Raw genomic sequence first — 22,441 nt, 5'->3', positions numbered from 1 at the left:
AGCTCGGTCGCTACGTAGCGACCGAGCGGGACGATCGCTCGGTCGCTACGTAGCGACCGAGCTTTGGCCCGCGCTCGGTCGCTACGTAGCGACCGAGCTTTGGCCCGAGCTCGGTCGCTACGTAGCGACCGAGCGGGACGATTGCTCGGTCGCTCTGTAGCGACCGAGCTTGCTGAGCTTGGTGCTACGTTGCGACCGAACTTGGTTCGGGTTGGTTTGAATCCCAAAGGATACTTCTTCGTAAAAACCTCGTATAGGTTATTTTTACGAAAATTACATCCCTTCTTTTACTAACTCTTTCGGAAATACGATCTCCGAGGATTTTCGGGTGGTAATTCCGTCGTAACCGTTTTTGACCCCAACAGTTAGCCCCCCAGCCCGTTAGGATCATGCATCGTAGGATCCTAGCGTGCGGTTAGGCATGTTTGGCAAGTTAGGCGTGATGGGTGGAATTAATATCCGAAAGTCCGAGCTTGAATAGTAAATCCTCATGTCTTATAAGAAGAGAGGTAACTTGTTCCATAATTTTTTCACTTTCTTGTTTTTCTCTAAGATCTTTAAAAAAACTTTCTATCTTTCTCTCCACCCTTTCCTCTATTCTCTCAAGAGAAGTGCAAAGATGTCGAGCAAGAAAAAGATTGCGAAAAAAGGGTCTTCGTCCGCGAGCCTTACGAAGAGCTCGTCGTTCCGAAGATGGAGTTCGTGCCTCACTCGGTGCATCCTGCCGAGAACGAGGCATGGTGGGTTGCTCATTATGGCTCGTTGACCCCTCCCAAGGAGAAGCCATTCCCGGTCCTGGTCCATCGTGGAGTCGAGGAAGAGGATGCAAGCAGGACTACCGACGAGTTTCTCGCGACGATGCGGTCGTTCTACCACATCCCGGATGCCGTGGAGTTCCGGGTTCCCTGCCGCGGGGAATGTGCTAACAACCCCCCGGAGGGTTACTTTACTTGTTATGAGGCGTTCATAGTGCGTTGTCGCCTCTGGTTCCCCATACCCGAAATTCTCGTCCGAGTGTTGGACCGTTTCGAAGTTGCGATAAGTCAGTTGACACCCCTTGCCATTCAGCACCTTATTGGGATCTTGATCCTAAGCTATGAGCATGGCCTTTCCCTTTCCGTCGATCATTATGAAGCGCTTTTGAGGCTTCAACTTGTCACGGATACGGATAAGCATAGGTTTGTCCCTCGGAAATTTATGTCGGTGGTTAAGAAGTTCATTTCGAACTTCAACTCGTGGAAGAAGTTCTTTTTCTTTGTTCGTTTGGACGCTGCGTCCGTCGAAGAGAGTTGCATTCCACTGTTCCGGAGGTTGCCGAACAATCGTCCTTTCATCAATCCTCTTGCTCCGTTCCCCGAGGATATCATTTCGGTGAGGGATCTTCTCAGGAATGGTCCCTTCTTCTGGACTTCTTTTACGCCGAAGAGGGTTCGGAAGGCACTGAGATTCGTGCAACCCGGTCCCGCTCTTGGATGCGGACACGGGAAGCGACTCCGAACCCGACGACCAGAATCCCGTCGAAGCTCCGACAGCTGTGCCGGAGTCGAGCTCTTGGAAGGGAAAAGATGTCGATCTCGGCGACATAGAGTTTTCGATGGACGACTCTATGCTTCCAGGATGGGATCCGAACCTTGCTTACGGCGACGGGAGCGGTTCGAGCGAGGCCCCTATTCCGGATTTCGATGATTTCTTTGCTGGGCTGCCATCGGGTTTCGATGCTCCTCCTCCTACGAAAGAATCGGCGAGGCCGAGAGTCGTTGCGGAAGGATCTCGCATCATCAATGGGGTTAGTTTTTTTTTTTTTTATTATCCTATGTATGGATTTGTAACACGCCCATCGATTTTGCAGGGCCTGAGCTTGCTGGGCTCGGCCATCGAGGCGGGTCATAGAGAAGCCATGGTCTACCGCTTCAAAGCGGAGAAAGCGGAGCGGGATCTTGCTCGCGTGCAAGGCGAGATGCTGGAGCGAGAGGCACAGCTTACTCGTGATCATGCGCGGGCTGTTCGTAGAGCGGAGAGGAAAGGCAAAAGAGAAATCGTTGAGGTGATGAAGACTCGCGCATCTCAGTTCCAGGTTGAGTACGGGAACCTTAAGAATGCCTTTACCTCGGTGGGCGACTTTCGCGAGTGCCGTGGTTCGGTCGGAAGTCTTTGGAGGACGCAAGCCGACGACTATGTGTTTGAAGAGGAAATGAGCTTGATGAAGAGTGGGATGAGTGACCGTGCCCACGCTGAGGCGCTTATCCCTCCGATCGACGAGAGGATTCAAGGGTTCTGGGATTCCATCCCGGTTTCTCCTGATACCGAGGAGGTCCCGATCGATTTTCACGATGGTGGCGAGGAAGTGGATCGTCCTGCGGATGCGTTTGGTGCTTCGTTGTCCGGGGACTTTGACTTTGGAGTATGAGGGTGGATCAGTTATCCTTGTTTTCGGCCGAATGTGGCCCTTTGAATTTGGATTTGTTTAGGCCAAGATGGCCGTATTTGTATTTCCGGGACTGGCCGTTGGTGGCTTTGAATCCCTTGCCGCTTTACGCGGTTTATTTATATGATAAATGTTTTGTTTCGAGTTTTTCCTGAGTAGGGTTGAAGTAAATACGAGTTGTCGTCTCGTATGTAGTTCTAATTAGACGTTCAATCTGTTGGTTCGTTCGTGATTTTCGTAAAAATTTATCTGTCTTTACGATTTTCGAGAACATTGAGATACGAACGGAGAGGCATGGTTTATGATCTCGTATCTTTTAGATATCATGCCTTGAGATGTTTGAGACCAGAGCGTTGGGTTTAGGGCAAGACCTAGGTTTACTTTCGGTTAAGGTTTGTGCGGTGACTAGCCGGCTATCGTTTTTCCTGTTGCGATTTCTTCCTGACTCGCACCGGTTTAAAGTCCGCGATATGTTCTCGGCTTATATGACTTGTATGGTACGAATCGAGCATCTTCTCAGAATCAACTGGAAGTGCTAAACCAAAATTTCGGATTTTTGTTGTAGCGCGCTTTTGTCCTTGTGCTGGACGTTTTAAAGATCAAAAGAGTGATCGGATTGCGTTTGTTTAAGACGGCTGGCGTGTTCGTCGGGGCCAATCGACGAACGGGGTGTAAGGTTTTTGGTGGTCGCGTTGGACAATTTGTTTAGCATTGTCCTCGAATTTTAACTTTTTGCGACGTCTCGCAGTTATTTTCGAGGATTATGCGTGTATTTTTGCGTGTTTGAAAGGTGATAATCTTTACGATTTTTTGGGCCGGATGAGGCCGCAGACGAGCGTAAACTGAAGCGTAGGCGTTTTCGATAAAAAGACAGTGTATATTGTAAAATTTTTTATGTTTCTAAAAACTCGATTACAATAATGGCGATTGTGGGAGTATACGAGTATACGCACCCACTCCCCCCCCCCCCTTTTTAGAGAGGGGGATAGCTGAACTCGTCTTTTGACAAGCTGCCTACGTACCCCTTTCGAGGATCAAGCCATCTCGTAGTTCTGTTTCATGCCGCGAGTGTTCTTACTCGGCGGTTGGTGTTGCGATGTCCGCCTTGACCGTGTCGATCGTGGCTGGGTCGACGCTATTTTCCGGATGTTCCGGTTGAGTTGTCGCGTGGGCTTCGGATTTATGTCGAGCTTCGACGTCCGATGCGTTTGCGTTGACAGACGATTTTACTTCGTCCTTGTGCGGGGCGCTTTTGGCCGAAGATCGATCTATCTTCGCGCGTTTGCCGTTTGCAGAAGCCGTGATTTGCCTTAACTTATGCTCCGCGAGGAAGCATAGTCGCGACTGTTTTTGGCATCCCCAGATGGCCGCGACTCCGCTCGGCGTTGGGAACTTGAGACCCAGGTGGTAAGTTGACGGAACTGCCTGCATGGCGTTGAGCCATGGGGTTCCCATGATCACGTTGTAGATAGCGGGATGGTCGACTACCGCGAATTCGACGATTTTCGTGATCTCCTTGGCCATGACTGGCAATTGGATTGATCCGAGAGTCATCGACACTTCGCCTGAAAAACCCGTGAGTGGTTTTGGCGTTGGAATTACTTCTCCGAGTTCGATACTCATCCGCTTGAGAGTGTCGCGGAAGATTACGTTGACCGTGCTTCCCGTATCGACGAGTACCCTTCCGACTTCTAAATCTCGTATGACGAGATCTATGACGAGCGGGTCGCAGTGAGGTTGGTCGATACCGCCGGCTTCTTCCTCTGTGAAGGTGATCGAGCAACTTTGGCCGTCTCGAGGAGGAGACCATGTAGGCCAATTTGCGCTTGATTCTGCCTTCCGTTGGTAAGCCTTGATGGCCGACACGGTATCGCCGCAGTATTGAGATCCTCCGATGATCATATTGACTCTGCGACGATTGTTATCGTTCCCTTTGTCATCCGGCCTCCTACCGCGTTTATCCCCGGTTGGTTTCGTTGAGGGATTTTTCAGCGGGCGGATTTCTGTCCGTCTTTGGGGGCCGATCAGAATCGAGGATGAGATCCTTGACGCTAGTTACCTCCGAAAGCTCTCCAGCGAGCAGCTTCGCGGCCAGTCTTGCTCCCAAGACTTTGCAATTGGTCGTGGAGTGTCCTCGGGATTGGTGGAACTCGCAGAAGGTGTTCTCGTCATACCCTTGATTGCGAGTCCATGTGTTGCCCGTGGTCCGGCCTTGATCCGAATTGATCGCATAGTTATGCGCCCCTTGGAGATCTTCCCCCTCGTGATGGACGTACTTGTCGTTACGAGAGTTCTTCTTTTTCCCCTTCGGATCTGCGTCTTTCGAGGATGGTCTTGCCGGCTTATGTTTTTGCGATAAGACTTTAGTTTCTTCCTCGACTATGATGTAGTCCGTTGCTTTGTGGAGGGCGTCCTGGATCGTTCGCGGTTTGTCGAGAGTTATCCATTTTCTGAATTTCGACTTGTACCAGAGCGTCTTTCTCAGCGCGTCGATGGCCACTTTGTCGCTTATCCCGCTGACCCTGGACATTATCAGCTTGAACCGACTGATAAACTCGCGGAGGGGTTCGTCTTCCCTCTGGGAGAGACTCCAGAGGTCAACATCGGAGGTTTCCCTGTCTATGAATACAGAGTACTGTTTGAGGAATTCCGATGCGAGCTGTCGAAAACTCCCGATGGTGTTGCGACGAAGGCGTGCGAACCATTCGAGCGCTGCTCCTTCAAGATTTTCGACAAACAGGCGGCAATAGCCGGCATCCTTTTCGCCGTCCTTCAGTCTTGCTCTTCCCATCGCGATGTGGAAAGCCTGAAGGTGCGCTTTCGGATCGGCCGTACCATCGTACTTTGGTACTTTGATTTTCCCGGATCGGACACCCTCATGTCCGAAATGCGACTGGTAAAGGGGGTCTTTCGAGCTCCTTCCAGCAGTCGATCGATCTCGGGGGCAGCACTAGTAGCATGATGGATTTGAGACTTTACGGCTCTCACTTCTGCCGCAGTCTTAGTGATGTAGTCGCGAAGATCGCGGATATCCGATGTCTCGTCAGTGGATTTCCGAGCCTGTCGGCGTTTACTGCGAGTGAGCTCGGTTTGCCTTTCGGCCAGCTCCTCTTGTTCGTTCCAATAGGCGACTTCTTCTTCTTCCGTCATTGGTTTTTCGAACGGGGAGCCTTCCCGAGCGGATCGGCTTCTGGTCCTTCTTGGATGTCTGTCGACATCCTCGTCGGTGTCGTTGGAGACATCGCTAGGATCCAGGTCAATGTGTTCGGCTTCGTTATCCTCCGAGTCCTTTGCAGGGGCGGAAGACTTTCAGAGTTCCCCTTTTCGATGGGAGATTTCTCGCTGGGGTTTTGACCGGAAGGTCGTTCCCGCGCGACTCCTGCTCTATCGAGTGGGGTGGCGAAGTCGAGCCTCTTCCCGCGGATTTTGGTGGTTCCGCGGGGACGGATAGCTTGGGTCCTTGCCGTTAAGGTTTCAACCTGTTTGGTCAAGGTATTCACGAGCTTATCCTGTTCTTCCGACCTTTTTCATAGGTGGCGAACATCTTTTTAAACTCCTCGAGCGTCGCGGCGTTGGCTTGCGCGTTGGCCGCAGATACGTCCGCTACCGGAGTGTGGAGATCGGTGCCGCTGCCTCCGTTAAGGGGAGTTTGCACGTTATCCGCGTCGTTGGTTGACATGTCTGACTGTGTGTGGCTTTTGCGGGTTAGATTGATCCGTAAGTCCCCCTCCTTCTAGCGCCAAACTGTGGGAACCGAAATTCGCACTGTCGATTTCCGTTTAAATAAGGAAACTAAGAAAACCTAGTTTCCCAGAGGACCCGGATATCTGTTAATTACCACACGTCAAGCAATCAGAACACGAGAATAACAACGATAAAATAAGAAATCGAAAAGAGAGCAAAGTAGATCTTATTCCGAATCTGCGTATGAGCGTTACAACAAGGTATAAGCCTGGGCTCGAGAGCTGTCGGCGAGATTCCTAGTTCTAGCAACCCTAAGACGGCTAAACCTAATTGAGTCGCAGCTCGAAATAACAAAAACGGAAAGTTGCCTAAATCGCTCTAAGTGCTAAGTTTGCTCTGAAAAAGTTCCCCTCCCTGCTCCTCGCCTAGGACTCCTTATATACTAGCTCCAAGGTCGGTTTACGCTTTTACTCTTCTGCCCTTAAGCCGTCATAGCAAAAAAATATTCCATTTTTCCCGATCTTCACAATTATCTTCAAAACTTCCGTATTTATCCGCGGAAACTTGACATTTATCCTTCCTCGTGGGCCAAGCGTGAACCATGCTGTGGTTCACGGGCTTTTGGTTAGGAAAAATCGTAGGATGGGCCTCGAGTCGTGTTTTAGGTCCCTTTGGGCCGTCTTCCGACTCGATACGTTTACTACGAGTTTTCCGCGGTTTCTAATCCGGGAAGTTTGATCGATGAATAAGAATAGCGGGAAACATGGACTGAGCTTGCTACGGTCTTCGGGAGATAGCATTCGAAGGTTTGACGAGAACGCATGGACTGGTGTCGTATCGATGTTCGGAAAGGTTCAATCGCTACACAGCGACCGAACTTTGGCTCGAGCCCGGTCGCTACGTAGCGACCGAGCGGCACGATCGCTTGGTCGCTACGTAACGACCGAGCTTTTGCTCGAGCTCGGTCGCTACGTAGCGACCGAGCGGGACGATCGCTCGGTCGCTACGTAGCGACCGAGCTTGGCTCGAGCTCGGTCGCTACGTAGCGACCGAGCGGGACGATCGCTCGGTCGCTACGTAGCGACCGAGCTTGGCTGAGCTCGGTCGCTACGTAGCGACCGAGCGGGACGATCGCTCGGTCGCTACGTAGCGACCGAGCTTGGCTCGAGCTCGGTCGCTACGTAGCGACCGAGCGGGACGATCGCTCGGTCGCTACGTAGCGACCGAGCGGGACGATCGCTCGGTCGCTACGTAGCGACCGAGCTTGGCTCGAGCTCGGTTGCTACGTAGCGACCGAGCGGGACGATCGCTCGGTCGCTACGTAGCGACCGAGCTTGGCTCGAGCTCGGTCGCTACGTAGCGACTGAGCGGGACGATCGCTCGGTCGCTACGTAGCGACCGAGCTTGGCTCGAGCTCGTTCGCTACGTAGCGACCGAGCGGGACGATCGCTCGGTCGCTACGTAGCGACCGAGCTTGGCTGAGCTCGGTCGCTACGTAGCGACCGAGCCGACGATCGCTCGGTCGCTACGTAGCGACGAGCTTGGCTCGAGCTCGGTCGCTTACGTAGCGACCGAGCGGGACGATCGCTCGGTCGCTACGTAGCGACCGAGCTTTGGCCCGAGCTCGGTCGCTACGTAGCGACCGAGCGGGACGATTGCTCGGTCGCTATGTAGCGACCGAGCATGGCTGAGCTTGGTTGCTACGTTGCGACCGAACTTGGCTCGGGTTTGGTTTGAATCTCAAAGGATACTTCTTCGTAAAAACCTCGTATAGGTTATTTTTACGAAAATTACATCCCTTCTTTTACTAACTCTTTCGGAAATACGATCTCCGAGGATTTTCGGGTGGTAATTCCGTCGTGACCGTTTTTGACCCCAACACCTGTAGACAGACAGAGAGTATTAAGATGAATCAAGACTTGAAAATGGAGACAAAACCGAAAAACAAAACCCGAAACTTGAAATCAAAACCAACAATTTTAGATGTAAACCCTAACTAAACACGTAAATCGAAACTCAAAAAAAAAACCTAGATCGAAACCCTAAAGTCTAAATCGAAACCCAATGAACCCTTGATGGAAGAGGAATCGAGACAGAGACGAGGGGCTCACTAACCTGGGAGTTGTAATTCGGTTGGGCGAGGGCGACGACGGGATTCGTTGGGGATTTCGGTCGAAGGAGCCATCGTTGAGAGAGAGAGAAAGAGAGAGAAGTCTATGTGAGAGTGTCGTAAGAGAATGGGTGAAGTGGCGAAGGTTTGAGAGAGAGAGAGAGAGAGAGACACGACAAAGTGAATTAGGTTAAGAGGGGAAATTTTGGCTAAGTAGAGAAATTGAGCTTTAGTTAAGAGGGAAAATTTTGGGTTTAGAGGGAAATGGGCTTTGGGTTTAGGAAGGAAATATTTTGGGTTAATTATGTGGTGGGAAATGGGTTTAGGGTTTAGTTAGGTTTTAAAAGAATGTAAATTTTTTTTAAAAAAATCTTAAAACTATTAATTAGAATTTAAGAATATAAGAAAATAAAAAACTTAAAATATTAACATTTTAAAACTAAGAAATCTAGTTATTTTATAATTCTAAATTTTAAACTTCATAAATTATAAATTTATTATCTTGTAACACAACAAGGGCATCCACGGAGGTTTCTCGAACCCCTCTAGGCATAACCTTTGTACATGCCCACCAATCGTTGGCTGATGTGTGTCGTACCCGCGGATAAGGAATAAAACAAACTTGATCACAATTACCAGATAAGATAAATGGATCATATTTCTCATACTGCCAACGCGGAGACACATCAACGATTCCTGATTTATGTTTTCGAATTCCCCGACCTTCAGTTGTATCAAACAACTTACATTTAAAAACCATGGCCTTCAGTCCAACAAAACCAAAATACTCAACCATTATTATCTCCTCGATCAAACCGTAATAGTCAGTATATGTGGTTCCACGAACTTGGACGCTGTAATGTTGGGTTTCCTTATCTTGGCCATGGCTATGTGTGTGGAAGCAGTATCCACGTGAATGGTAAATCGGCCAAGATTTATACTTATGTAGTGGACCTTGTACAAAATCTAACATCCACATCGGAAACTCATATGTGTTACTCGCTTGCACAACCTGTCAATTAAATTTATATTTATAATTTATAAGAGTCTAATTCAAATTATAGATAAAATTATAAATCAAATAATTATATAAACTCACATAGTTTTTCACCCATTCGGCAAAATGTTGGTCTTTCAATATTTGGAGATCATTACTAGACATATATGGGTTTCTCTCCGTCATAAACTCCTCGAACATCCTGTTATTTTTTAAAAGAGATTATGATTTCAGGTATCTTGAAAAATAACAAAAAAAATAATTGAAGTACCTTTCGTAGGGTTCGAATTTATCACAATTGAGCATCAGAAAAGTCTGGCGGATGGTGTAGTCTTCATCGGTTAGCCATTTCTCTTCAGATTTTCCACTAACCCGACCTTCATGATAAAACAAGTTAGGCACATCTGGATATTGATATGTAAACCGAACTTCTCCGGGAAGTGGAACCTCAGGTACCACATGTGGATTACCAAAGAAGTTTGCAGAAGCGGTAGATATTTCTTTATTCACATATTGTGCAATGATGGAACCTCCAATGTGTGCCTTATTTTTAACTTTCTTTTTCAGATGGTACATGTATCTCTCGAAAGGATACATCCATCTATATTAACTGGACCACCTAAAGCAGCTTCGTCTGCCAAATGTTCCATAACATCAAAGAACGACGGTGGAAAAATCTTCTCCAAATTGCAAAGCTTCACCGCAATATTTTCTTTCAAAATAGCAAGATCTTCGTCCTTAAGTATCTTCGCAGAGATATCACGAAAGAAAAGTGCTATCTCTACAAAAAAAATTATAAGGAGTTAGTCAATTATAACATATATCAAACCAATTATTAAGGTTATGTACACTTTTGGGAAGTAATTCCTTAAACGCAAATGGGAGAAGTCGCTGCATAATAACGTGACAATCATGACTTTTCAGACCTGAAATCTTGCTATTCGTCTCGTCTATACACCTACTAAACTTTGAAGCGTACCCATCTGGAAATTTCGTATCATTTTTCAACCATCGCAGAATTTTTTTTTCTTCCTTCGACAACCGGAATATCGGGACTGGCATCGTTCCATCATCCTTCATATGTAACTCAGACCGTCTGCACAAATCAGGTAGATCCATCCTCGACTTTGCATTATCTTTTGTCTTCCCGAGAGCATTAAGAACCGTGTTGATAAGATTATCAAAGAAAATTTTCTCAATGTGCATGAAGTCCAGGTTGTGGCGAAGAAGAAGGTTTTCCCAATACGGCAACTCCCAAAAGATACTTTTCTTCACCCAATTGTGGTGTTTGCCGTAACCGTTTATAGTGTGCTCGCAGGTTTCTCGTGTCCATTTTCTCCACAATCGATGGGCCATTTTCTTCAGTCCTTCGATGTTGTTGATTCTTTCGCAAAAAAATTCTTTTCCCGTCAACCATGGTGGAGGATCATCAGTTACTGTCTGCCCCTTCCGAAAAGCTTGGACATTTCTTTTGTAAGGATGCTCCTTAGGCAGGAACATTCTATGGCAGTCAAACCAGCTATACTTCCTTCCATGTTGCAACCAAAAAGACTTTGTATCATCAAGACAATATGGACAAGCTAAGCGGCCATGAGTCATCCATCCGGACATCATGCCGTAAGCGGGAAAGTCATTAATTGTCCACATTAGTGCGGATCGCATCGTAAAATTTTGCTTCTTCGAGACATCATATGATTCAACTCCATCGCTCCACAAACATTTTAGTTCTTCAATTAACGGCTGCAGATAAATATCAATGCTCTTCTTTGGATGCCTTGGCCCAGGAACTAGTACTGATAAAAAGAAATATTCTGTTTTCATACACATACCAGGAGGTAGGTCATATGGGGTTACGATGACGGGCTAGACCGAGTGAGCTTCTCCACTCATACCCACTGGATTAAATCCATCTGTTGCTAATCCTAGATAAACATTTCAACTTTACTCCGCAAAATCAGGATATACCTTGTTAAAATGCTTCCATGCTGCAGCATCAGAAGGGTGGTGCATTTCTCCTTCTGGCGACTCATGTTCTGCGTGCCATCGCATTTGTGATGTAGTAGACTCTTGTTGGTACAGACGCTTCAACCTCTCTGTAATAGGCAAATAGAACATTCTCTGTTTTGGACGCCTCTTCCCCTTTCCATGGTTCTTGTGATATTTATCTTTCCCACAAAACCGACACGCCAACAACCTGCTATCTTCTTTCCAAAATAACATGCAATTATCCTCACAAATATCGATCTTGACAACAGGGAGAACAAGCGACTTCGTCAGCTTCTTCATCTCATAATATGACCCAAGAGCTATATTTGGTTGTGGCAAAACATCTCTAAAAGTTTGTGATATCACATCCATACATGACTCCGCCAAATTATGATCAGTTTTTACTTTTATTAAACGAGATGCCAAGTATAGTTGAGAAATACCTTCAACACATCCATCATATAGTGGTTGATTGGCGGCTTCAAAATCTTCAAACAGTCTTTTTTCATATTGATCTTCATTGGGTTCTTCCATCAAATTCTCCAGTGTTTCAGTTGAGACGTAGTCTCCTCCAAGAATGTTCTCTCCATATGGGCTGTCTTCTGCATAACTTGCTTCATTTCCCACCATATCCATAAATTGACCTCCTGTCGATGATTCTCCAGCGTAATAGTAGCTTTCTCCATGGCTTGACCAGACATAATAATTACTTTTGAAGCCAACTCGGTAAAGATGGCGAGATACGCTTCTTACATCATGTTGCTTTCGGTTTCCACATGTTACACAAGGACATAACATGGTTTTTCGTTCCAAAAAGGAATTTTGACTTGAGGCAAAGGCGATAAAAACTTCAACACCTTCGCTAAACTCTCTTGAAACATTATTAGTACTTGGATCAATGTGTCGATCTATCTACTCTCGATTTTGAAAATAATAAGACATTGAAAACTCTCTTTTTTTTTTAAGACAAATCGTCTGATCTCACGTTTGAATTGTGAATTTTTATGGTATTTGGTTTCAATGTGAATGAACTCTCATGTGTTTGCTTATATAGGAAAAACATTGCCACGTTTCTGCTACGAAATGCCACGAAAATTGCTATGCTTTTTGCTACAAAATGCCACGAAAATTGCTACGATTTGCCACGTTTCTTTTCGTGGCAACCTATAAGAATGTTTCCTGCGCCCAACCAGACGGATGTGATTACACAGAGAAAATATGCCACAAAATTTCCCACGAATGATTTTTGTGGCTTCAGTTTTTTGTATTTATCCCTGCCATATGTGCAGGATTTGATTGGTGTGATATTTTTTTCGGTGGGCTTGCCACGGTTTGCTATGACAAGGTTCGTGGCAATCACTTTATTTGTTTTTTTCTGTCCGACTAATATATATTAATAATATATCTCGATAGCCACGATTAAAACGTAGCAAAATGTAGGAGTGTTTGCTACGAATTGTATACCCACGATTATTTAGTGGCAATTTCGTGGCTAGCCCTTTCCACGAATATATCCGTAACAATTTCGTAGCAAGGTTTGGTACGGATATTTACGATTTGCCACGTTTTTCGTTTGCGTAGCATTTCGTAGGTGGATCGTAGTTTTTGCATTTTTGCCACGAAATACGCGTGGCATTTTCGTGGCTATGACCCTGTTTTTTACTTGTGTTTTTAGTTTCTTTATAATGACGTTGTGTGAGTCATTTCTTTTCCATGCTTAAAGTTGTTTGTTTGTAGTGTCGCCATGAGACCTGCACTTATGATCACCATGAGATCATAAGACAAATTTTGCTATATTATTTTATCGTTGTGATATCTGAGACGATCGGATATTTCTCTTTCTTCCGAGTACTAGTTTTACTACTTTTAGTGAAACAGAGTTTGTGCGTTGGAGAGTATGTAACAAAGTTCTTAACAAATTGGTGCGCTTGTGACGTGACGAACCTTTGCGATGACTTCGTTGGAAGATTCGAGTGCTACGCAGGAGTACGACGAGACAGTAGCAGAGTTCTCTCAGGCTCTGTTGTTTTTATGTTCGGAGTGGGATCGTATTAAGCTGAAGTCTGATGGAGTAGATGAGCGTCTGATGGTTATTGATAGGACCTTGGTGATGTATGAGAAATGTTTTGACTCGATGGATCATTGCTTTGATCAACTTACCCAGATCCTACATCGTATGGAGACAAACCAGATGTCAGAAAAAGCTCAAGGAAAGGCGATCACTTCTTTGTTGAATGACAAACACCTCCGTTACAATCATCTTCGCGATCTCAACCTCTGATACTTCCTCTGGGTTTAAGTTACCTCCGATGGTTTGTGAGACACGTGAGGGTCTTCTTAAGAAGATTAACATGCCGATGTTTGATGGAGCCAGCCCTTTTGGGTGGATTGCACGAGTGGAACATTACTTTCGTATTGGAAACTTTTGATGGACTGGAACGTTTGCAACTGATCTCGCTCAGTTTGGAAGGTCATGTCCTTAACTGGTTTAATGGAGAGATGGATAATGACCCATTTGCTGATTGGATCCAGTTTAAGAGACGTTTCATTTCTTGGTTCAGACAGTGAATAGAAGCTGAACTAGGTAAAAGACTATTTTCGATTCAACATATGGTTTCTATAGTTGATTATGTCCATGAGTTTAAAGAACTACGTTCTATTCTGACTGGAGTTGATGAACGTAACTTGGAACATGTTTTTTTCAATGGGTTGAAGCTAGAGATGAAGAATTTGATAAAAATGAAAGAGCCTGTGGGTATCACTCAACACATTGCAGCTGTGATTGGTATGGAAGGAAGCGTCTTTTGTAAATCGGTGGGGGAAATTATCACTACCACCGCCCTGTTTCCACTCATCCAGTCTGTGGTGCTAGTTCTTCGTCTACCACTCAACACCGTACGGGGTCTGGAGTTGATAAAGGAGCTCAAAATAGTGGCTATCAATGGCCACAACAGAAGTATATTATTGATGCAGAGTTGGATGAAATGCGGAGAGATCAGATTTTTTTTAAATGCAAGGAACCGTATTCTAAAACATATATTTGTCCTAATAAGGAGTTGCGAGTTTTGACTGTTATCAACGTATATGAAGTCAAAATTTTGGATGAACCTACGGATAATTGAGTGTCAATGAACGCCTATCTTGGCATTGATACACCAACCACAACTAAAATCAGACGTATTGGGCTGCATGAAGTGGTGATCATGATTGACAGCGGTGCTACTCATAACTTATTGGGGACTCATGTGGTGATAAAAGCTAAGTTACCCTTACAATCTGAAAAACGTTTTCAGGTTCTGTTGGGGACAAGCGTGGTCGTTGAATCATTGGGAGTTTGTCCGCAGGTACCCGTCATGATCCAAGATACGCTCTTTACTATAGATTTTGTCACTTTGGAGAAAGGAAGAGTATATATGATACTAAGGGTGCAATGGTTGAGGAAGTTGGGCAAGTGTACTGTCGACTGGGAGCTCATGAGCTTTCTTTCATGTACGAGGGTAAGTTTGTGACACTACGTGGAGAGTCTTCGTTACATCAGTCTAAGACTAACCTCCAAACATTTTCTTGTGCGTCTCTAACACCAACATTTGGGTGGGAAAGTGGCTTGGCTGCATCTCAAGTCTTATCCGTGCAAGCTCCTCAACAGATTCAGGATGTGCTGGATCAATTCATGGGCGTGTTTCAGACACCATCGGGTCTACCTCCAGTACGAAGTCGCGATCACACTATAATGCTACAACCTCGAGTCACTTCCATCTCAGTCAGGCCATACCATTATCCTCAAGAAAGTAAAACTAGTATGGAACAAATGGTTGCAGAGATGTTGCAGAGATGTTGCAGACTGGGATCATCAGACCTAGTAAGAGCATGTTCTCTTGTCTGATTCTTCTAGTCAAAAAGAAGGATGGTACGAGCCGTTTTTGTGTTGATTATCGAGTTTTAAAATCGTGTAATCGTGCCTGACAAGTTCCCGATTCCTATGATCGAGCAACTTCTGGACGAGCCACACGGTGAGAAGTGTTTACTAAGCTTGATCTATGCTCCGGGTATCACCAAATTCATAAGAAGGACACTGATGTGGAAAAGACCGCCATTCGCACGCATGACGGTCATTATGAATTCTTGGTTATGCCATTTGGCTTAATGAATGCGCCTGCTACCTTTCAATCTTCGATAAATGAAGTGTTCCGTCCGTACATCCGGCGCTTCATAGTTGTCTTCTTTGACGACATCCTGGTTTACAGTCCAGACTTGACTTCTCATTGCGGTCATCTACGAGTGATACTTCAGTTATTTGCGGATCAGAGTCTCTACGCCAATCAAAAAAAGTACTCCTTTGCTTAATCATCTGTGAATATCTCGGTCATATTATCTCAGGTCAAAGCGTTGCTACTGATCCGGCGAAGACTGCGGCTATGCAGTGATGGCCTACACCTTACAATGTAAAATATTTGTGTGTTTTCTTGGCCTCACAGGTTACTACAGAAATTTTGTACAAGGCTATGACTCAATTGCTAAACCTCTGATCGCACTCTTGAGGAAAGACAAGTTCAAAAGGTCATGCATTGCTCAGGAAGCATTCGAACTATTGAATTCTACTATGATGCAAGCGCCTGTTTTGGCTCTTCCAGACTTCACCGAGCTGTTTGTGGTGGAAACCGACACTTCAGGCTTCAGATTGGGTGTTGTACTAATGCAGAAGAAACACCATATCACCTATTTTAGTTACGGGTTAACGCCTCGTGAACAGATGAAATCCATTTATGAGAAAGAGCTTATGGCAATCGTCATGGCAGTGTTAAAATGGAAGTATTATTTAACGGGAAGGCGCTTTGTTGTTCACACTGATCAGAAGAGCCTCAAATTCTATTTAGAACAACGGGAAGTCTCTCTCGAATACCAACGGTGGCTATCAGGACTGTTAGGATTTCAGTTCGATATCATATACAAACCTTGTATCGATAACGAGGCATCATATGGTTTATCGCGTCAAATGCAAACTGTGGAAGCAGGCGGTAGAATTTTGTGTTTGTCACTTAGTTTCCATGTTGTCCTGCAGTTGCAAGATATCTATGCTGAGATTGAGCAAGATGCAGACATTCAAACTCTTAAGCGACAAATCACAGCCGGTGAAACGGTAAAAAAGGGTCTCACTGTCATTAATGGACGTGTGTGGTATAAGAAAAGGCTTTGATCCCGCAGACTTCAACATTTATTCATTGGTTACTTAAACAGTTTCATGATGGCTTGCAAGGGGGACATTCAGGTATTTTCAGGACACTGGAGCGCATACAGGGCTCTTTTCATTGTCATAACATGCGCAAGACAGTTCAGACTTATGTGGCTCAATGTATCATTTGCCAAACTCACAAAACGTCCACATTATCTCCTGCTGGTCTCCTCCAACCCTTGCCAGTTCTGGAAGTTGTCTGGCATGATATCAGCATGGACTTCATTGAGGGTCTTCCTTACTCCAATGGCGTCAACATTATTCAGGTTATTGTGGATCGCTTAAGCAAATATGGACACTTCTTTGGGTTGAAACATCCATTCACCGCAACTGATGTAGCTCAGTTGTTTGTGTGTAAAGTTATCAAGTTACACGACTTCCTGGCTTCAATTGTTTCATACCGAGACACGAGTTTTCTCAGTGGGTTTTAGCGTGAATGCTTGAAGGTTTCAGGTACTTCCCTCAAATACAGTACATCATTTCATCCACAGACAGATGGCCAAACTGAAGCGCACCTCTGTTGTTTCTCGTCAGCTCACCCTAAGACTTGGAGCAAGTATCTTAATTGGGCTGAATATTGGTACAATACGAGCCATCACTCTGCTATTCATAGAATACCCTTCAAGATCGTCTATGGCCATTACCCACCGTCCTTGCTGCTGTTTGAAAGAGATTCCACGGTAAATTACGAACTAGAACAAGCTCTGGTGGAAAGAGACAATCATTTGGCTAATTTGAAGGCAGCTATGTCACGTGCCCAAGAGTCTATGAGACGGTCCGCAGACAAAAACAGAAGGGATGTACACTTTGAGATTGGAGACAAGGTTTTCTTAAAGTTATGTCCGTACCGACAACAATCTGTGACTCGTCGTCAAGTTGGCGGCGAAGTACTATGGCCCATTTGAAGTTTTGGAGAAGGTGGGGAAGGTTGCGTATCGTTTACGTCTTCTGGATGGCTCAAAGATTCACCCCGTGTTTCACGTGTCTCAACTTAAACAAGCATTGGGGACTTTTGTGCCGATTATGGTTCTCCCTCCGTCGTTCTGGGTTAATGGTGAAGTCGTTATTGAACCAGAGAAGGTTTTGGAAACTCACCACACTGCGGATGGTGTTCTTGAAGTGTTGATTCAGTGGGTAGGTCTTCCGCAGCTTGAGAGTTCTTGGGTGTTGGGGTGGGAGTTACCCAACCAGTTTCCAACTATTCAGCTTGAGGACAAGCTGCGTTTCATTGGGTATGGTAGTGATACGTTGCAGAGGATCTACTTCCATAAGAAGAAACATAATGGTGAAGAGAAGAAAGGTCAAGTGGAGATTGATTGTGGAACGGAAAGAGTTGAGAAAGACTCTGAGTAGAAGTGAAGGTCTACTAAGGAATAAGAGAAACAAAGACTTGAATAGAAGGAGAGGCTTTGCGAACAGATAATATTAACTTTTTAGTTGCTTTATAATGATGTTGTGTGAGTCATTTCTTTTCCAAGCTTTAAGTTGTTTGTTTGTAGTGTCGCCATGAGACCCGCACTTATGATTGCCATGAGATCATAAGACAGCTTTTGCTATTTCATTTTGTCGTTGTGATATCTGAGACGATCGGGTCTTTTGAGTACTGGTTTTATACGTTGTTTGTTTATATACATGGCATTCGTTTGCACAAAGTATTGATAACTAGTCCCAACCTCTTTAAAGAGGGAAAGAGTCATTGCGGCCGTCACCGGCATCATTGATACCACTCAAATTACTCTAAGGAGTGTTACTCTCATCAAAAGAGGTTCAGATGTAGTACTTAGGGATCGAATCCACAAAGAGCTAGGGAACAATTAAATCTAGTGTTTATTAATTCTAAAGGTTGTAATGTTTTAATGAAATAGCAATAGTAACAAGCGAGTAAATGATAAATATAACTTAGGTTGGAAATGGTATTAGATGCATGGCCACTATTCAGGTGTTGGAGATTATAATTCCTATAGATGCCTAACTGTTGCATGCATGATATATTAGAGCTCATTCGCTTAACTCAGTGATCAGCTGTCGCATGTACCACTGGTTAACAGACTAGATCTTGTGTCTCACCGGTTAGATGCAGACACAAGAGAGTGTCGATCGATAGTCTATTAAGACGTCAACCGATACACCTTTGCCAACATCGATCGATTGTCAGTTGAGGACATCGATCGACGGGTTCTAGCCAGGCCTATGCGCGAGTATGAAAATGCTCTACTAAGATTCTAAATTGGCGGTTAGCCCTCTCTAGCAATCCTAATATGATAGATAGATGTCAGGATAGGATAACAAGGGTGCTTGAATATGCAATCCTATGATCAAGTTCTAGTTGGCTAGGCTAAAACAAGCAATGAATACAAATCTATCATGAATATCACAACAAGGCAGATCTATAGTTTGGGGCTAATCCCACAAACCTATCTGAACCCTGGATCTAACAGTTGAACTACTCAGACATAGCAAAGTAATTCATATCAATAGATAAATAGAAACTCATAGAATAGATGATAAGAAAATGAAACAAGGAGTTCCAATCACAAGTGATCTTCTCTCCAAATGAAACTTGTAACAAAACTAGGTCTAGAAAAGAAAAGCTCTCTCTGTCGTCAAAGCACTTGCAGTATATATTCTACTAGGTTAAAAACTGGTCAGGGCATTTTGGTAATTTGGCTTGGCCTTGGTTTTTAAGTCTGCTGAATCCAAAATGTCGCGTCTGGTGTCTCGACATCGATCGATGGTACTTGTGTACATCGATCGATATTAATCTTCATCTGTCGAGGCATTTCCTGATATCGATCGTCAGCACTGATGCGCATCGATCGATTATTCTTCCTCTCGTCGACCTCTAAGTGGTCAGCTCGGGTGAAATGTCCTCTAAGTGTCTCGACATCGATCGATGGTACTTGTGGTCACTAACTAATCTAGGGTCGAAATCTAGAGAGAGAAAATGTGATAAATAATCTAAACCAGGCGTTACCTTCCAGACCTGTCTGAAGAATCCGATCCCATGTATACCACGCCCCAAGACAAGCGGTTATGTCAGGTTTAGTGTTGGAAATCAGCTTTGGTTACTTCATACGGTTCAAGGTAAGTGTGTAGTTGATAGGTTGATCCGCATTAGCATCTTTAGTGCTATCTGCAATCAGTAAATCTAAAATGGTGCTAAAGATTGGTTAGATATTCATGTTTAAATCAATATAGGATTATAGTCCCTATTTTCAATAGCTAAACATAATTTATTTGAAATTCCTTTTTACATAAGAATAAAATAAATTATATCAGTAAATCTCCCCCCCAGACTTAAATTACACTGTCTCAGTGTAACTCAGCCGGAGTTATGATGAATAGTTTATAAAGTACGAAATGTAACAAATAGGTAGGATACATCTGACCGGATTAAATATCGATCGATGTGTAAGTGTTACATCGATCGTCGTGTGGTTGCCTATATCGAATGATGTCGACGTCTCGTTGTCGGTCGATATTCAAGTCCTCCTACTTGGGTCTCCTAAATCTGAAAGAAATTAAATGCTAGCTAATAAAACCAAAGTAAAATATCTAATAGTGGGTTGCCTCCCACTCAGCGCTTGGTTATAGTCATTTAGCTTGACTATGGTAGTGATTGGCTACTGGGTGGAGAAGCAGCTGCTTGTTGGAAAGCAGGCATCCACGTCTTCTCTGCGCATTCTGGACCAAGATGCAATGAAACTTCTTGTGGCCTCATCATTTCTTGTCCATTTGTCATCCATCTTCTCAAGTACATTGGAGATGTTCCGTAGCCTTTCTTGAATGTTGTCAATGCTGACCTGGTGCCAGCCTATGTTCTCATAGGCGTATGCTGAAAGATCTGCCAGTTCCTTTTGCATTGACTCTACTGTCTTGTGTATCAGCTGCTCGTCGATTGGTATAGACTCGGCGTCGATCGATGAGATTATGTGTTCGTTGGTCGATCTCGGCGAGTTGCCGTCGATCGATTTCGCTTTTATCCTGTCGATCGATGCTGATATCTGATGTTGAGCTGCGAGTTGCCTCTGAATGGCTTTGACTTCTTTCTGTAGCCATTCTACGTGGTTGTCTAGTCCACTGATTTTGTTGTCGAATGGAAAGTAGATGTCATCGCAGCGTTTGTCGAGTCATTCCTCCATGGTGTCTAGAATAATGTAGATCTTGGATGTGATCTTGTCAACTTCTGCTGCTTTGTAAGGAAGTAACTCCACAGGTTTCTTGCCATCGATCCAGGGTCCTCTTAACCTGTCGATCGATGCTGATTTTGCCTGCAAAAAACTTTGATTAGTAATGTTCTCAATATCCTTTTGGACATCAAGTAATTGACTAGACAATTTGTTTAAATATATCATGACTGGTGATATAAAACGGTCATGCATATCCTCGTAAGTCCTCAGCCTCTCATTCATTGCTGAGACTTTGGCGTCGAGCGATGTGAAGGTGCACATGTCGATCGATGTGGCTGGATGTTGGTCCTTCTTGCGAATGGTGTCCAGATCTTGCTGTAGTAGCTCGATTTTAGTGCTTAGCCAGTCCACGTTGTTGTTGAGAGGGCAGTACACGTCGTTTATCCTCGTGTCGATGTATGAGACTTCCCATTCATCCCTGTGTTGAACAGCGCGGTTCTGCAGGGATCTGAGCTGTAGGAAGACTGACGTCGATCGATGTTGTGTGTGGTGTTTCGATCGATGCTGAGGTCGTAGCTTCCTTCTCAAGTTGCTGACGTAAACTCTCAATTTCTATCCTCATTTCTGCCATACATCTGAAAAGCTCATTGTAGCCTCTATCCAAAGCCTGATGTGTATCTTCTACCAATGTTTGGAGCTCCTCTCCCAGTTTCTCCTGAGCTCCACAAATACCAAACACCATTTCATCGATTTCTTCTTTGGTGTAGAGTTCTGGTGCCAGTCTTGTGGGTGTGAAGGAAGTGGCATGTTCTGGAAGACAGATGTGGCTCTCTTCAAAAAGAGATGCTCTTTCCAGTATTTTCCTGATGTTGTCCTTTGTGACAGGTATCATCTCACCAGCTGCGCCTCGTGCGTGTCCACGCTCATCTCTGTAGACTCCATATTCGTCCCTTTGTTTCCAAGTGAACTTTCTGGTTCCATACATGTCGAAAGCGTGGTTCCCACATTCATACCGTCTGTCGATCGACATCGGTTCATCCATATCGATCAACGTTGGTGTTACCCTGTCGATAGATGTCTCCATTGTACCGTCGATCGATGCTTGCCATTTTGGTTGGCGTGATAGATCTGGGTTGATCTCTGTTGTGGCGACTCCTGCGTGGTTGTTAGGATCTGTTTGAATGACGTCTGGAGTACCACGTTACTGTGAGAATAGGTTGTCAGGTCCATTAGCTACTTGAAGGATGTCTGCTATGTCCTCTCTGGACACTTGTAAAATCCTTCCATCCATTGCACGTGAGTTGCTATCTGTGTCCCTGAAAATACCAAATTCATCAGTTGTTAGAAAACCGTAATCAATGTTTGGATAATCTTTCAATTTAGAAATAGAAAGATTAGGGTTTAGAGTAGTATCGATCGATGTAGAAACAGTTACATCGATCGATGGCAGTGTAATTTCTGCAGAACTTTTGTTCTTGAGATGATTGCTCTTCATGGATTTTTCTGTTGATGTAGAAGGAAGAGTGTTCATCTTTTTTGCTTGTGTGTTTGCTCTGATGTGTGTAGGTGGTTTCGGAGGTGCAAAACGATTTATATAGGTATCTATAAACCTAGTTGGGGAGGGAATATTCTCCTGCTCCTGGATTTTCGCTGCGGCGCGAATATCGATCGATGTTCCTTTGTGGGTGTCGATCGATGTGAGCGGTTGTTTTGCTGGACGAGGGTGGGTATCGACCGAGGTGGAGTGCACAGCGTCGAACGATGTTGGAAATGTGTTGGTGAACTTATGTGTTTCAAGTCTTTCATCATGCAAAGACATTTCTATTGCACGTTCTTTCCAGTAATCCTCATCGTATTCCTCGGTATGTTCCTCATTAGG

The 22,441-nt window shown here is 44.8% G+C and overlaps 1 protein-coding gene across 2 annotated transcripts in view; it reads right to left on the bottom strand.

The window, feature by feature from the left end:
* Nucleotides 1–22,441, bottom strand: part of LOC117132037 — a 49,604-nt gene that overhangs the window by 23,343 nt on the left and 3,820 nt on the right. The window contains exon 2 of one of the 2 annotated variants that reach the window (XM_033285397.1): nt 7,992–14,981. In XM_033285397.1, coding sequence (XP_033141288.1) covers nt 10,024–11,043 — 1,020 coding nt within the window. In that variant the 5' untranslated portion in view covers nt 11,044–14,981 and the 3' untranslated portion in view covers nt 7,992–10,023. Of the gene's footprint in view, nt 1–7,991; nt 18,363–22,441 lie in introns of those variants that run through there. The other variant, XM_033285398.1, reaches the window with a different exon arrangement.

Source organism: Brassica rapa, chromosome A02 (assembly GCF_000309985.2).
Source record: "Brassica rapa cultivar Chiifu-401-42 chromosome A02, CAAS_Brap_v3.01, whole genome shotgun sequence".
In the NCBI taxonomy this organism is placed as follows: Eukaryota; Viridiplantae; Streptophyta; class Magnoliopsida; order Brassicales; family Brassicaceae; genus Brassica; species Brassica rapa.
This window is presented reverse-complemented; position numbering and strand designations above follow the sequence as displayed.